At 39.4% G+C, this 18,070-nt stretch overlaps 1 protein-coding gene across 1 annotated transcript in view; it reads left to right on the top strand.

Moving 5' to 3' along the window:
• Positions 1 to 18,070, top strand: part of LOC134790153 (lysine-specific demethylase 6A) — a 41,605-nt gene that overhangs the window by 16,629 nt on the left and 6,906 nt on the right. The window contains exons 5-10 of the mRNA XM_063760953.1: positions 11,252 to 11,559; positions 12,775 to 13,000; positions 13,982 to 14,239; positions 14,851 to 15,046; positions 16,186 to 16,245; positions 16,391 to 16,505. Of these exons, the coding sequence (XP_063617023.1) occupies positions 11,252 to 11,559; positions 12,775 to 13,000; positions 13,982 to 14,239; positions 14,851 to 15,046; positions 16,186 to 16,245; positions 16,391 to 16,505 (1,163 nt within the window). The remainder of the gene's footprint in view (positions 1 to 11,251; positions 11,560 to 12,774; positions 13,001 to 13,981; positions 14,240 to 14,850; positions 15,047 to 16,185; positions 16,246 to 16,390; positions 16,506 to 18,070) is intronic.

Below are 18,070 nucleotides of genomic sequence, written 5' to 3'. Positions count from 1 at the left end.
CATGGAAACTTCGCGGTAATATACGGCCAGCAAGTTTTCTTAGTAAAGTAGAATTGATTGTCGACTACTTAGCAACAGATTCACGTGCCAATAGTGTCTCTTATCCGGTTTTACGTAATACCGTATAATACTTAGTGACGTTTTTGCGTTTATCTGAAATGTACCTAATAAGTACATACAAAGATTTGTATAATTCATCAGTTTCATCAGCCTAAAGTGCAAATACCTACCACAAATATAATTACTATAGATTCTACTTCACCTTGAAACGTATTTTCTATGATAATGAAATGCCGAAATTGTAAAATGTCTGTGTCAATTATAATGAGTGTCTGACATTGTACCAACCCCTATTGTATTATGCTTCTGGGACTCATTGCTTTCAAAACTGAATATGGAATTATTGATTTGCGTTTACAAATTGTGCAAATTGACGCAGATGTGTGAGTCTTGTTTTAAATGTTTTCTGAAAAGTGTACTGTGTCTATTAATAATGCAAATAGAACGATTACATGCACGAATCGGAAATCAGTCATGTGAAACTGACGTTCATAATAAAAATTTAATCTGTTTCGTCACTGTAATTCACTACTATAAAGTTAAATTACCTAAGTAGGACTTTTAATGAGTCTTGCGTAGTTCTGACGCCGACTAGGGAAATACCTGAAAGATAACATGTAATGTAATAAATAACTTTCAAGTAAAAACTCGCGTTTACTTTTTTTTTTACAACCATGAATGGCTAAAACAATGCGATAACGCGTGTAGTAAAAAACGCTAAACGCATGCGATAAGCGAAAGATTGAGTTTTAGTGAATATTCCCAACTACTGCAGATACTGCAGTGCGTACGTGATCTCAGAAAGTTCTCACGGATGTCGATCCGTACTTACCATCTTACCGTCACGTTGTACGCACAATAGGCATTAGAAAGCGGCTTGTGACCGCAAAAAGGGAGCAAATGGAAAGGGCTCAGTGCCGCGCGAGTCGAAACATCGCCGTATTGCGAGATGAGGTTACGTCAGTATCGAGCGGCCCCGCCCCCGCGAGCCCCGCGAAGGGCTCTGCAACATTACCACTGTCTACCGAGTTGAATGTTCTGGATCACCAGTGTAACGATGACCTCAACCTACAATACAGCTACGCGTAATTAATCAGGGCTTTTATGCTGGTTTTTCTAAGCACGGTAGCGTTTAGAATAAGATCCATGCACGCACGATATGCGTGTGACTCTACTATCGTATGCTACTGCCCCGGCTTTTGTTTGATGAACAATCTATGACGTAAACCTAAAATTGTCGTCTACAAAGGGTTGAACCCTTCCGATGCCGTAGGGATGGGGCAGAGCTTTTAATTCAGCTGCATGTAAATAAGTATTGGACTTGTTACGACACTTGTGAACCGGGAATCGTATGGGGTAGTTATCAAGGGCACTCCGCCGTTGTAATGTAATAATAGCGCAGAATGTTCAGTTCTTTTGGTGTAAGGGGAAGTTCATTTTGCATAATTTCAAGCGCGCTTGCAGCAAACACTAATAAACTAATTCACGCATCGTTTATTAGGTAAAATACTGGCGTGAACTCATTAACGCAAACGGCATTCAAGTAATTAACAGTACGTACTGTCCACGCATTTCCTTAATTCATACTTGCTGTATCATTTAGTAATCATAATCACACAAAAACTGTAGTCGTTCAGGTTGTTTATCTATTATCCAACGTCGTGTGGCGCAGCTCCCATGGAACCTGTTCGTCGGTACCGTGGTCCGCATAATGTTGCGGTTTTTATTAGTGTCATATCATGCTGCGATGCATGTGCAGCTGTCGTCGCTTCCGCATAGCCGCCTCAAGGCGAGCACTCGAGAGTCGAGACGTTTGCTACTATTATTAAACTAACTAAATTTACACTATTTACTAGCTACTAGCGTACTAGCCAATGGATTGGAAAGATTGCTAAAACCCTTGTCAATCAAACAAGGAGTTTAAGAGTGTCCTCACAAACATGAATGAGATAATTTGGCATATCTACATAGAAGAATGAACATATAACGGATGCAGAAACATCTTAACACATCTTTCCACAACATCTTTCCTCCGTTGCAATTTTGTCATGGTTTCTACTAGTGTTGGTTTCAACTACATGACACGTATCCTATTCTCCTTTGATAGCTTCCTTGTGCGTTCGTTTAGCATATCGTCTGTCTTCAACTTTCCTTTGTCCTCAAGTCGCTCTATCTATTACTATATGTATTTTTATTCCTAGCTTATATCTGTGTCAGCTAGGTGTCAGCCAGTATAAAAATTCACGGACTCTTCAATTTATTTAGTATTATTACTTAAACTAAAACCCACCTTTCTACTCAAGATTACTCATTGTACCTATCTAATCTAAGTAGGTACGGTACATAACTGCTCTCTAAGGAACTAGGTACGTCTCATTCCATGCCTGACCTAGATGCTAAAATAGATAAGTTTAATACAATAGCTATACTCGGCTCAGGCATCTAGTACCGTAAGGATGGCCTCTGCAAGCTGCAGCTAAGACGCAAGGCTGCACTTATACAGGTTGACGATAACTAGCTTGTCTTGTTAGGTAGTGTTTCCTTACTTTGACGCTTCATTTCACAACGCTATAGCTATAGCTATGTTTCACATTCACATAATACGTATTTACAGTATTCGTAATTGTTCTACAAGTTACTACAAACAATAACACAATGCGCTAGGCAATTGGTTATCTGTAATGTTTAAATTATAGTCTGTATCTTTAGTTATTTAAAAAAGAGTAAACAAAATCTACCTTCAAATGGCTTCTTAAGCCGGTTGAGGGTAGATGAAAACATTACATGATCAAATAATGTAGGTTAAAGTCAGGTCGTTCAGTGACAGATCCAGGTAATTTTATATTTGGTTGGTTAGTCAATAAATGTTATAACTACCCGAAAATGTACAAATTATTTGTTTACTTTTATTTAAGTACCTAAAGATACAGAGTATAGAGATAGACATGAATAGCCTTTAAATGTGTCACCGCGGCTAGACTGAAATGAATAGGCCAAGTTTTTCTCAAATTAACCACTTCGTTTCAAAATAAACTGTGCCAATATTGAAAATAGCTGCACACATACATTGCATATTAGAGTTAGGTACTCTGTAAGTCGAATCGCACGAAAGTGGGTCAACTGGTATGACGCCAGCCGATAAACGAGCCCTCGCCCGACCATTATCAATTTTGTTCGAAGTACCGTGTGTTAGTCGTGTTTGCTTTCAGTTTGCAATCGCTTTAGTTTGCAAAATAAACATTGATATCTACTACGATCGAATCCAACTGTCTCTATGCCGGCTTGTTTCACATTCGTTTTATCCTTCACTATCTTTATAGTTTTTTTTACGTTATGAAAGCTACTCTTACAAACTATTTTTGAACTAGATGTGAAAGACAAGCATTGAAATACAAGCATTTTTATGACGCGTATGTGCTCGAAAAACGTTGCCAACGTGCTAAAATTATGAAACGTTTTCATTTATGATTAAGTAGCTAACACAATCCGTAAAATCGAATTTTACGCATATTTCATCAATTGCCTTGAAGAAACACATTCACATGATGCATGAATAGTAGGTAACTCTAACTAGGTACTACTTATAGTATACATGTTGTAGTAGCGGTACGTGTATCGTATAGAATGGCATTGCGTTTGTGGTGCATACAATTTGCGTTGCACTGTTGCCGTGGAGCCAAGGCCGTGATGCAATATGGTCAGGTGAATTGTGAGTTGCTGAGTGCATCGTATAATTGCATTGTACGAGACGGCGCTCTACTTTAGTTTTAGAATGTTTACTAACAAAGTTTAGTTTATTTTGGGTCACAGATAAACATATATTTCTTAATTTTATTCTAAAACAGCTCTTCTAACGTCGAAAAATTTGCACGATATCTATGGAATGCCTTTAGTGCTCTCGATGCTCTCATAATCTTGGGCACGCCAAATATTCGTGTTTGGGTGATCTATTCAGATTCATATAATTTATATTTATGTATTTAAATCGTTGTCTGGACTTCCTCGCAAGGATTCGTTCGCAATTCGCTAATTGTGTTAGTGTGTTCCAGTTTCGAGCGTCCTTGTTAATAGGGAAGTGGGTTATTAAGTGTCGCGTTGATTCGCTGGCGTGGGAATGTCTCGTGCGGATCCCCGTGTTATTGTGAGGCGTCACGTACTGGTACACTCAATACATAACGGGCGCAGGTGAATCTCTCAAGCAAACCAGTGTCTTGAAATTATTGAAAACTATATGCGACGTTAGACGGCCCAATGATGTGCTGATACGCCTGCGTTGATTGTCAATGGGAATACACCTGGGCGCAGCAGTACCTAGTGACAGCTTCAGTTATGTAAAGTGAATGCGATGTGATGACGACGGAACTATAAATAGCGGCCCGTCCTTGAGCCGCGGCGAGTGCAGAACTAGGTCAGGCCAGTGGGTTGCCATTGCTCACCCATCGATCGTAGAGCCAGTCTAACTGCAGCCGCGATATCCGCAACTGCTAGCGTATTCGGAACTCGCGCTTATATTGGATTTCTCAGACTGCGGTTGTTACGCCATAGGAATAACATCCCAGCTGCACCCCTCACCCCGATCCGCTCCGCTAAACAGCTGTACTTCTGCTTATATGTCTCCTTTCACATCAACATTTCTTATGCTCCACGTCTTACAAATTGTACATATCCCAGCCCTACATCTTACAAACCGAGCACGGAAACATAAGTTTACTTAAGAGCCAACGGGAGTGGTCATTTCTCCATACAAACGTACTCCTCGTTTTCCTCCGTGGTTTTTGAAGCTAGAGCAATGATTTTTTCAACACAGATTAATATTGTCAATATCTGTGTCGGACCGTTTTGCTTTTTTTGATATTTTTGTTTTTTAAGGCGCTAGAGCCCTTCAAAAATGGCCAAAATGGCCTAATTGACTATGCCGCAATGAGACGCGTGGCGTTCAAAACTGATATCAATTAGCCAAAAAAGCAAAACGGTCCGACACAGATAATTTCATAATCATTTAGATTTCCAAATTTGGTTACGATTGGTTAAGTTTTGGAGGAGGAAACAGAGGAGTACGAAACCCCGATTTTTGAGATTTTTACGCAGGATTTTTCGCCTTGTCCTTATCGCACTACTTTTAGGTGCCGCTTCCGTTAGCGAGACGGGTATATTTACCTAAAATATTTAAAACTCAGCTCCTGTTTCGTCTTAATGTTCATTCATGCCTTGAGCTCGACGTACCTAATCGATTCTTTTACGCTCCGCATTTGAATAGCAACGAGCGATGGAGAGCATTTCGGATGTATAAATAGCTGATAAATAGGGTACTGACTGTATACATAATTCGTTACCTGAGCGATAATGGCCGGGCAGGTAGCTTGGATTATAATCGATCCCTCTGCGTGTATGTATGCGGCTGTTTATACCTCATGTTATTCAAGAGCTTCGTTTTAGGGTTACGTAGGCAACCCTTATTTTACCAGTTCCGTCTGTCGGCGGCTTAGCTCAGTGACCACCAGTCACTAGTAAATACTAGAAATCTGTAATAAATTAAAAAATTGTGGAGTATTTGTATCTGCTAAAGAAATTAAGGGATTTTGACTGAGTTGACGTGAAAAGAAACTACTTATGCCCCTATCTCTAAAGTGTAATTTTATTAATATGCAGTGTTAAAGTCGAGGGCCTGATAATGACAAGTTTAACGATGAGCGTTTAACCGCATTCAATTACACCTTATTAATATGCATTGTTGCTCATTCGTTCTTCATTAGCCCGGGCCGAGTTCCTTGTGCATTCACATTGCATTTGTATGCAACTGGTGCCTGCTGCCTTTGTGTGCGTCAGGTGTTAGCACAATGACAAAGTTCTTTACACGTAATATCTGTTTAGTTTTGTTTACGTACCACCTAACTACAGTCCAAATGGACTAATTTATAACTTGAAGAGAAATGTACGGGTACGGGGTATCGTGATGTGTGATACCTAAAAAATACAATAACGATTTTAGATACGAAAGTGTTTTTTTTAGACAGAAGTAAGAAAGTTTTAACGTGTAATTTATATTAATCAAATTAAAACACAATTAGGGATTGGTTAGGCAAGTAAGAAGTTTTAATTTTGTTTCAATTACAAGAGTCAAACACGTAAGCGTTAGCTAAGCATCCTGATGAAAATATACGTAATTAGAGGAAATTTCCAATCTCGCCCAACAGCGTTTTGAACAAAGAAAGTATTTTCCACTTTTCGATTTTTGTGGCTTCCTCCGGTTTGTAAGTTGAAAATTACTTTTGAATGTTGCGTGACAGGACGCAATCATAAGTTATTACCGAGGAACAATGAATGCGAATAAGAAGCGAGCTGGAGTGTATGTCGAGCAGGGTCTGTATTCCCGTTGTTATTCGAATATACACGACATAGGTGAACCAGTACATGTGTGGTCTTCGATTCCGCGTACTTGTTACGAACCACAAGGTCATGCCTATAATGGATCGCCCGAGGTGATATAGTCGGTAAGAAATGGGGAAGATCAACCCAGCGCTGCGGGCGCGCGGTGAAAGCCCGGGCTCGTGTGTGTGTGTGTGTGTACGGTAATGATCATTTAATTTTAGTCATCGGTATCGGCGGCCACCGGATGCCATGCCTCCACCTGCCTTCTTTGTTTCTACATGCAAATGTCAGCGGAGGTCATCTAAATAAAGGCGATGTAGGCGCTACGACGGATTCGGCCGCGGTCTGTCTAGACGTTGCGTTGCATCGTCCGATCGATTGCACGGACGAGCCTCAGACGGTCACTGACCCCGCGCATCGGTGACGTTACGCTCCGCTGATGCGCTCCTAAATAACCTCACGGATGTTACCACCGCTCCAATTGATTGCATTCCTTTTCGACCCACCCTCGCGCGCTCTCCCCGGACGATGACTTACTTCATATAAATTTATCCGTAAGATGCCAAGCGTCTCACTTTATGCCTTATACACAACACCATGACCATGACAGATCAATTCAATTCAGACGTGCTTTTAGCTCACCTATCTTGAGCATTTTATTTTTTACTTTGCTTTAGTAGGTACAATAATCCAAGAGCAATACAATAAATCCTCAGCCGTAATGCAATCTCTTTCAATACCTCACAAAGCCGACCGGTTTAGGTTTTGGGTAGGATAGAAAGAAATCGTAAAAGTTTTTGCTTGAGCATTGTACAGCGTCCGCTTTCTTTAAAGGCTTCTCGGGAATAAGGAGAGCAAAAAAAGCAAAGTAAAGTTTTATTATCGAGCCGGAGTGTTATATGACCGTGTTGCAGTGAGCGTTTATTATGACAACAGATCGCCTGCCTCTTATTTACGTGTTGTCTAACCTTGGCGCGGTCAAGTTCAGCTGTTACTTTGACATTGTTTCATTTGTTTTGTTTCTCGACTTGCATTGTATTATGGATATTATGGACAAATGAACCACTTTACTGCAAACTATGCTTTCTTTCATACTTTGTCAGGAACAATATTGCTAAACAATCAATTTTCTTAGACAATTTGCGGTTTTTGATGCGCTTCTGTAGTAAATATTCTAACGTTGAATATATCTACAAAGTAATGAACAAATATGTACCATGTTTTAAATCGCCTAACAAGACATATTAACCATCAAAATAACAGTAGTGCCAGTAGAAGAGACTGGGTGTTGCTACTTAAACTTATGGTTGCCGGTCATGAATGTCATGATCATCACGTAGGTTATCGAGAAGGCCCAATTTATTGAAAGCGGAATAAGTTTGTAATTAACTAGTGGCTCTGTGAGCTGTAGACCTCGCGAGCAGAGTTTAAAACTGAATAAATGTATGGCTCCGTTGTTAAAAACTTAAGTGGCTAAAAACTTAACTATCAATTGCTTACAAAATTCGGGAATTGGTTTAGATATGCGACCTGTAGAGTAGAACATATGAACATACGAAACAATTTTTGGCTAACAGGCCAATTCAAACTTACACTGATATCAGAAAGACATCTAACTGATGTCATTTAGTTAACGTGCATTTCACTCGTTCTTGTCCGTACATGTATTGGCGCAAGCGAGACGCACGATGACTACTAAATAACATGATAAAAATATCATCCCGATGTCAGTGTACGGTCGATGCCCCTTAAGTATACACGTCGCCATACTAATTGTATAGAAAAGTGGATAGAGTTAGACCAAGAAAAGTCTGCAGAGATTTTGACAGCACACGCAGTGCCAATGTTATTTGTGCCAGTGTCAAAATCTCTGCAGACTTTTCTTGGTCTAACTCTACCTATGTTAGGAAACCAACATTACCTTTGAATTAACCTGTAAACTGCAACTAAGAAGCTTCGTGCGCGAGTATGGCCCATAATTTCCGAAAATCATTTTTTCTTCGAGGCAATTACTCCGTTCTCATATTTTGCGTTGCCCATAATTTCCCGAAATCATTCATTCTCGGTAGCAATTACTCCGTTCCCATATTTTCCCAATGGTTTTCTTCCGCAATCGCCTATTTTTAATATTTTTAAATTAATCTTTTCCTTATAGTTTTCAGTCTTTTAAATATCTAGGATAATATTTTCTTGTTACTGTATGTTAATGGTGTAGTAATTATATTTGTTACTTGTAGGCATTTCACATACAACAAATATCAAAAACACTAAAATTAAAACATAATCTAAAAAACTACAAGTAAAAAACCAAACGCTGTCAGCCAATAACTCTAACCATACCTATCTCTGGGAGCAGATTCGTTTTAGGGTCATCAAAAAAAAAATAACCCTAACCTACCTATCTCTGGGAGCAGTTTCGTTTTTAGGGTCATCAAAAAAAAATAAGCCTAACCTACCTATCTCTGGGAGCAGTTTCGTTTATAGGGTCATCAAAAAAAAAATCCTAACCTACCTATTTGAAAAAAACCTGGTTATTTTTACCACTAGCATTAAAAAAAAGAGAAAATGTGGAGATAGAGAATATTTAGTTAGTGAAAAAAAAACCTACTGGTTATTTTAACTACTGGGATTAAAAAGGAAAGGGAATAAATTGAGAAAAGGAAAATTTCGTTTATGAAAAAATGTACACGAAAAATTAAATAAAGCGAAGAAATTCCACTGGGAAAAAATGAGAACGGAGTAATTGTCTCGAAGAAAAAAATATTTGCGGAAATTATGGGCCATTTTAGCGAGGCGATCCAAATTAAAAGGCTCAAAGTCTAACTAACATTATTGTTAGTTAGACTTTGAGCCCGGGAAAGCGCAACGTACGAGCAACCTACAGCTAGTTCCCTGAGCCCAAGGTCGACCACTACCCTAGGCAATGTTAACCCCTGCGATTTATGGATGGTGACCGCCCATGCTATAAACGTAAGTGGAAATTGACTCCTGGAACAGCCATACCCTTGAACTAAAACCGCTAAAAAAATATTCAAACAAAAACTCAAACGAATACGCTTACCTCGCGCTTCGCGCTCGCTTGATCAATCAGCAATACGATGTTTAAGTGCAAAAACTAAATAAAAAAATTGCATTTATTGGGGATCGAACCGGGTACCTATTCCCATATCCTTGCTTGTAAGCGTCTTTCCAACTGCGCTATGATAGCATTTAGATGAGCTGACGAAATTTGGTTACTTGTTCTCGAGTAAGAATTTAAATATCTAATCTAAAGAGAATAAAGTGTATAGGGGACGTGCATGAACTATAGGGGGCAGCACAGGAGCCGTCAGATCTTTGGCGCGAAGCGTAGATGTGTAGTTTATGATTCGATGTAGCCCACGAGATGGCAGAACCTACTATGCACAAGGAAACGTACTTACGAGAACGGTAGATGGTAGCACTTGCTTTGGCAATGTACATGTGCACATATGTTTCCGATTCAGGCCACAAGATGGCAGGCCCTCCAACGCGCACGGTCCCTATAGTGGGCGTGCGTGAACTATAGAGGGTAGCATAGGAGCCGTCAGATTTTTGGCGTGAGGCGTAAATGTGACGTTTATGCTTCCGATGTAGCCCACAAGATGACAGAACCTACTATGCATAAGGAAATGTACCTACAAGAACGGTAGATGGTAGAACTTGTTTTGGCAATGTACATGTTTCCGATTCAGGCCACAAGATGGCAGACCCTCCAACGCGCACGGTCCCTATATGTAGTAGAGGGTTATTGTCATACTAAATTTTGTAGTCACAGTAAATTTACTGCCATCTTTCGATACAGGATTAAAATGAAAATGAAAAAAAAAAAATCAATAAATGTATATATGTATGGATAAATGATTTTTTTTATTTTTAGAACGCCATATGATTTTGACCCATGTTCTTTTACTGATATGAGTAAAAATTGTTAAATATAAAATGGTGTCGCCAGCTAGACGAGCATAGGCCAAAGGTATGGCGCCGTATATTCAAGAATCAAATTTTATTTAAAGCGCAAAAAGCCATCATCTGTTGCAAAAAATAAACGAATGCGCTTAGCCCGCGCTTGATAAATAAAAAATACGATTTTTTTCATTTTTTCAAAATAAAAAAATAAAATAAAAAACAACAAATGATACGAAATTTAAGTATAAAAAAATACAAAAAGTTATGTAGCAGCATACAATTACTGGGGATGGAACCAGGGACCTCCCTATTCAAACAAAAAAGCGAACGTTTGCAAAATGCGCCATGATAGTTCTTACTAAAGCTGACGAAATTTAGCTACTCATTCTCAAGTAAAAACTAAATATCTAAATACCGCCGAAACCAGTGATACAAATTTTCTGAATTTTTGGCCATTTAATCTATAAACATATATCAAAAAGAAAAAACTCTTATGATATCGATACGACTATTTGTTTAGGCGACAGGTATCACAACTCCGCCATTTTTAAAAATTTCCAAAAACTGGATTGACAAAAAAATTTTATTTAGTCATACAATTCGGTCACAAAATTTCACGAAAATCGGTTAAGAATTGCGACCTGTAGAGGAGAACATCCGGACATACGAAAGCAAAATGCCCGAGTCAAAACGTAGACCTTCGCTTCGCTTCGGTCAATTAATTAATCTGAGTCAAAACGGGGAAAAATATTCAAAACATATGTTGAACTACTAGATTAAATTATTTCTAGATGGAATATGTTGTCTTTTTATGCCTGGTTCGGACGAAAACACTGTCCTCGGACCACATGTAGTCAACGCTAACGCTAACCTTGCCCACCCTTAACACGTGTAGGGCGACCAAAGCGCTGCAGATGTCTCTGTACGTGTCGCCGGGGTTCTCCCGCGCCGCGGACGCGCACCTGCGGCTCGCGCTCATGTTCAAGGCGCGCCGCTACTGGGGCGCCGCGGCGGCCCACTTCCGCCGCGCCAAGCTTGCCCCCCATCAAGACGCTACCTTCACCCGCCTCGAGCTCAGCTTCCACGCCGCGCATCTCCTAGAAGCCAGAGGACTGAGGAAAGCGGCCAGAGACGCGTACACCAAACTCCTCAACGAGCCGCAACTCGCCCTCACGCTGAAAGCCGATATCTGTCGGCAACTTGGTAAGTCAAACTTTGTTTTCCTTTCTTGTTTACTTGAACAAAGCAATAGTTTTATGGGTCGGCAGCTCAAAGATGCTTCGGTTGCACTGTTAAGTAATATTTATGTCAGTTCAATAAAAACAAAACTACTTGACATTGAACGTGACTCAAAGGCCTATAAAAGAGTCTTGAGACAAAGAGGCACCCCATACTTGCTAAACAAAAGAGCAGACTCCATTGCATAAATGAATAGCGGCTCTAAAACGTGAGACGATACCGTGCATTTGTTTATTTTTGTTTTATGGGCAAAATATGTTCGCCTATTACTTTAGTACTTTAGTTGTACGGACATAAAGTGTTGAAAAGCTAATTTTCCATTTTACAGAGGTGATAAAAGTAGTTTAATAAGATGTGCAATAATGTATTGTTGTGGCCGTTTACCGCAGGCCGGCTATCTCTAAACGGACCGAGCGTAATGGTCAGTGCCTCGGCCAAACAATAAATAACGTTGAAACTTAATGCGAATGGAAATGAGGTTATAACCAGTTTCCCGAGGTTTGCACTTTGAATTTCTGTCCGAATGAAAATTCACAGAAATACTGATGTATTTCTATGAAGCTCAGGTTCACAGAAATACCGATGTATTTCTGTGAACCTTGGCCTATCAGATTTGCGTATTGTTATTGACATTGCTGTATGTACCTACCTTTCAATTGCGAGTTCTATTTTCTGTGTCCTTTGTTGTGCATTGCGTTGTACAGAGTCTATTGGAGCTATTGTTTTGTTAGTTCAATATTAAATGCAATAGACAGCTTTTACTTTCTGAAAATAGCTTTAGCCACAAATATTGATGTTTTAGCTCGATGGAAACCTTAGGATTGGACCTTAAGCTTTGTTATATTTTGGGTAGAGTTTTTGTATTGGGTTCGAATCCCTAATATGTATTTTTTTTAAATAGTTACAGTAGGTATAGTCGACTACAAAGAGATGTATCCACTGCATTGTAATAAAGTGAAATAATGGATACATCTCTTTGTAGTCGACTGTACTAGGTACCTGGTCAAATCAGCACGATGATCCAAAAGTGTTCTTCTCCGCGGGTTTCCTTGTAGAAATGAATCGACCAATAGGTTGTCGCAACTGCTGAGCATCTTTTCAGCCATTTGATGAAACGCTAATTTGGCACCCGAACTTCGCTTCGTGTTTCGTGTCCACTTTTAACCAAGAAGTTTCCAGGTTGGCTGTACCACCGCTGCGCGTCCCTGGGCGAGCCGGCCGCGCGGGCCCGCGCCGCCATCTGGTGCCTGAACCGCGCGGTGAAGGCCGAGCCCGAGTCCGGCGCGGGGCTCTATCTGCTCGGGCGCTGCTTCGCGGCCCAGGGCAAAGTGCATGACGCCTTCGTAGCCTACAGGAACTCGGTTGAGAAGTCGGAGGGCAACGCGGACACATGGTGCTCTATCGGGTGAGAGGAACTTTTATGTACCCTTTCTACCATCGCATAAATAACATGGGGCAATTTTAAAAGGAATTGATCTTGTTAATTAAATACATAAAAAGACACATGAAAACGTAGATCTAGGCACAATATTTGTGCTTACATCAAGCAAATTACCGAGTTAATTATGAACCAAAAGCTTACCAGAGTTGCTTCTAAGTAAACGCGTTGTCAAAATCTGATAGTTTTTTTTTCCCATAGTAGCGAATTAGCGAGGTTAGACTGGCAATGTCGCTGGTGTTTTCTGATCGCCGAGATTAAAAGTGAAAACGCATAACAAAAACGAACGCTTATATTTGTTGACTTTTTCTGATTTTCTATGTATTGTTCTAATTACTGTTTTATTATCAATAATGAGAATTCCCATGAAATTCCGCCGGATGTTTCTTTAGAGATAAACATATATAATTATTGTCCAATTTCCTGTGTTAAAAGGACAATGCTCTAGGAAAATCCATTGTATTAATTAGTAAAGCGAACTGCAATTATTTTGTGTTAATTAATAGGTAAAAGGCTAACGAGCTATAGTGAAAAGGTCATGGGAAAGTCAATACCAATTCACGGAAAATCCAACGCTCGATAATACGGTACCAATTAATTTACTTACTCAACTTACTGAGTAAAATACGAATAGAAGCGCCGTTCGAAGTACACGCAACGAAGCGCTTAACCATCGTAGTGAAACTCCTAACAAAGTTATTACTTCACATTAATCTTCACAGCTTCTAATCTTCACTTCAACATAAGATAGTTGCTATGATATGTGTACTTGGAAAGGTTTCCTTTTAGTCGTACCGTAAGAGACCAAGTTTTGTCAAGGCGACTTACCTCAAGATTTGGTGTGGGCACCTCACGATGTTTTCCTTCTATTGCAGACTCAGTTCTTGACCATTACTTGTTAAAAATTTACTGCTCGACTACCGTCACTCATCGAATATCCTTCTACAGGGTGCTTTACCAGCAACAGAACCAGCCTATGGACGCCCTCCAAGCGTACATCTGTGCAGTCCAACTAGACAAGGGACACTCAGCGGCGTGGACCAACCTCGGAAGTTTGTACGAGAGCTGTCAGATGCCGCGCGACGCGTTCGCGTGCTATAACAATGGCGGGGCCGCGGCTACAGCGTCGCATTCTGCTCTGAGGCAGCGTTTGGCGTTCTTGAAGGCACATTTGGCCCATGCGCCCCTACCTTCTGTGACTGGCAAGTGAGTATGCCGAATGTATCATTTTTATTTTCCTCATAGGTGGCTGATAGTGGTAGCAGAGATTTAAATACTTCCTTTCCTGATTTTGCTAGTTGGGGTATTACAAGGGTCTCTATTGTTTCCCATAATGTTTTAAGTCATATTGTATTGTTTGTCCACATTTTCGTTAGTCATAATTTGGTTTTTCTCAGAATTACCTTTTCAGGATTGCCATAAAACAAACCTAACCTAACCTATCTATAGGATAACCCTACGAAAATCCTGAAAAGTTAACGATTTCAGAATTATGACTAATGATAATCTGACAATCATTACATTATGACTTTTAATAATTATGTCCTACAAAGGGACCAATAAGTATTACAAATATAGTGAATAATCCTTTACCATCGTATTTTCACGGAAACGCACGAACGTGTTATGCTATTTCAACCAGTCTCAATACAAAAAGTACTGAGGTTGACTGAAGTAGCATGACATACGATAGTTTACGATAAAATACGATGGCAAAGACTTGTTCACTGTATACGTCGCTCTCATATATGGTTATGTCGCAGCTTTATAAAGTAATAGTTTATAGCTCACTAATATTCTCTTGATTTTTTTCCCAGACGACGGCAGCTCCCATCCATCGAAGAAGCGTGGAACCTACCAATCTCCGCGGAGATGTCGTCTCGCGCGCCCAAGTCCGCGCCGCCGCCGTACCCCGGCAAGAGGCCGGACGAGCCGCCGCCGCTCACGCAGCACCAGCTACAGACGCTGCAGTACTTGCAGAGGAACTCGCATAATCTGTCGCCGCAGCAACAAGTACGATTCTTGCGGTATATTTGTGGAAACTGGGGGTTGCGTTGAAAAAAGGGAAACTAATCCTTGGCGCCATCAGGAAATTTCCACGACCATCAACTTATTGACCATCAAGAACATTAAGTAGCTACTAAAGAAGAAGTGACAAAGCCAGTGGCAGAGGCCGACTTTTTTCTTTAGTGTATTACATCATTTTACATCTATTTCAGTTTATAATTTATATTTTATATATAACTACCTAGTAGTGTCACCTTAAAAAACACAAATCAAATTATTTGATAAATTAATTAGATCTGTTCCCATAAAGTTGCAACAACAACTTCCTATTCATAAGATACCTATTTAAAATTGTAAACAAAAAAAATATAGTTCTAAAAATGCACAGCTTTTCAAATAGCATACACACTGTGAGATCTTGCAAATACTCAACAGCATCTAAATACATATTATTTCCGCTGTTCTAATACCAGCCTTGATTTAAATAAACATTATATTTTCAATTACAATACCTGTTCACTAACGCACAAGGGTACAAACCAAAGTCCTCGAAATTAAGTTAAAACCATTATGAACAGGCGATCCCGAGGGGTCCGAAACCCGTTCCGCTGTGGGAAAAAAACTCCACTCAAATTGATGCAAATCGGAAAATATACACGAACGCATCCTCTGATAACGCTGCGCTGTACGGCTCGACGAGTATCCAAGGTTTTAGCGACATTGAAATATGTACATACTTGTATTGATCGCTGTTTTATATATGTCGGCGTGATTATAAATTATATACATGTTTGTGGCATGTGTACGTTATCAAATTATGAGACATAGTTGACAGAGCAATTATTTAATCAACGATTCTTTGTTTTAGGAAAAAATATTATATTTATATAAGTAATTTTGGTTACTAAGATGTGACTTGGTATGATAATGATTTTATTAACATTTACGTTTTTTTTACTTATTGATTATGTAGTTGGAATGTTGCACAACCTACTAAATTGACCAAGTAATATTTTATAGTCGCGTTCACAATAAGCAGGGTCCATTTTAACCTGTTAAAAAACAGTTTTATTACCCAATAGTTTTTAATTGGACAGTCGGAAGCATAAATAACTTGCACTTAATGTTCCTTTATTTTGTTTCAGGCATTGATGCAGCAGCTACTCTCCCAATACCGACTTTCACAAGCAGCGCGGGCGCGAGCGGTTCGTACTAGATTTAAACTCTTTTACCCCATTCCTATTCTCCTTTCGGCGGCAGGTCATAATATATCACTATTTTCCCAACCCTATTGGGTATTAGGCAAAATAATTTAAAACTAAAGGCTAATGTTTTTTTTTTAATTTGCAGGTGACGAAAAGTGAAGGCAACGCGAACGGCGGCGAGACCGCCGAGTCGCTCGCCGAGGACTTACTGAAGAGATTCTCCGATAATCCGCCTGAAATTAAAAAGGAACCCGTGTCAGGTAATGTTTCTGTTTCACTATTTTTTTACTTGGAAGTTGAAATAAAAAAACCGTTCAAGTGCGAGTCGGACTCGCGTTGAATAGGGAATATTAGGCAAAGCTCTGCGTAGATGGCACCTTTGTGGCACATACACATACAGTAAACAAACCACATTGTCACATCACACGTCACGTCAATCACATGGCCTACCGCGAAACAAGAAAATCTAAATTTCGTTATGTCACTCTTGCATATTCGAGCGATAAAGAGGCAGATAACTAAATTTAGATTTTCGCGTTTACCGGTAGGCCCAAGGGTTAACAAACCGCCTTGATGCATCAATGTCATATTTTATTGTCTGTGAAAGCTTGTCAAAAAACAGTTTAAGGCACAGTATGTATAAGTTAGTCTATGAATTTACTGAGTCGGTAGTGCTGCACTCTGGCGGCAGAACATTGCAGTAATATCCCCTATTACTAAATTTTTAACAATGTATTTTTTAATGTGGAACTTGAATGAAATTTCTTTAAAAAACCGGTAGGGGTCGGACCAAAAACTAAGTAATTAAGTCCGACTCACGCTTTACTGCACATTTCTAATAGGTGTTCTTATCATATAAAGTACTATTTTGTGTATATTTTTCAATATTTTGGACTCAGTAGCCAGAACTTTCGGAGATAAAGGGAAGAATGGTCGGACAGACAGACAGACAGACAGACGCACGAAGTGATCCTATAAGGGTTCGGTTTTTCCTTTTGAGGTACGGAACCCTAAAAATGGTTAACGTAATAGTACTCGGTTTTAATTTATCGCCACTCGTTGAGAATTTCCTACTTTACGCACTTGTATAATATACTATTTTGGAACGTTGTCTTAAGTATAAAGATGTTAATAAGTACAGACACTAGAGTTAGACCAAGAAAAGCCTGCAACGATTTTGACGTAACGTCAAACTTCTATGAAATTATGACGTATAAATTTGCACTTGCACTGCGTGTGCTATCAATATCGTTGCAGAATTCTCTTGGTCTAACTTTAGATACATTTCGTCTTTATAGGAACTCCAGGGGTCGTTCAAGTCTCACCCAAGACAGTAATTTTTCCACTTTTAAATTTATTCTAAGCTTAATAGCATCGTTCAGTCAACGGTAAAAATATGGGTGTACAAATCATCTCAAAAATATGTCCCATAACTCTTATGTCAGTGAATTAAGAACTATGGGACATATTTTTGAGTAAGTTGTCTACACCCATATTTTTACCGTTGACTGTTCGCAGACGTTTCTGCTTGTTAAAAATTAAAATTTATAGGTACATGTTTTTTTTAGAAAATAAGTTAGGACGGATATACAGAGAGTGCGTAGTATAGATAGAACCGTAAAATAGAATTTCAATTCATAACGTTGAAATGTGTAGAATGATTTCATGAGGTTCGTATGACCATTTAACTATCCATCAACCTTCATATCATTCGACCTTCATAAGGTTTGTTATCTAATAATTCCTTTATAAATAAATTGTCAATATGTCATGTGACTGAACATACATATGTCACCGTCAAATGTGAATGTTATAATTATTATAG

This window comes from Cydia splendana, chromosome 4, assembly GCF_910591565.1.
Source record: "Cydia splendana chromosome 4, ilCydSple1.2, whole genome shotgun sequence".
In the NCBI taxonomy this organism is placed as follows: Eukaryota; Metazoa; Arthropoda; class Insecta; order Lepidoptera; family Tortricidae; genus Cydia; species Cydia splendana.
Note: the sequence above shows the minus strand (reverse complement) of the source record. Positions and strands in the feature narration are given on the sequence as shown.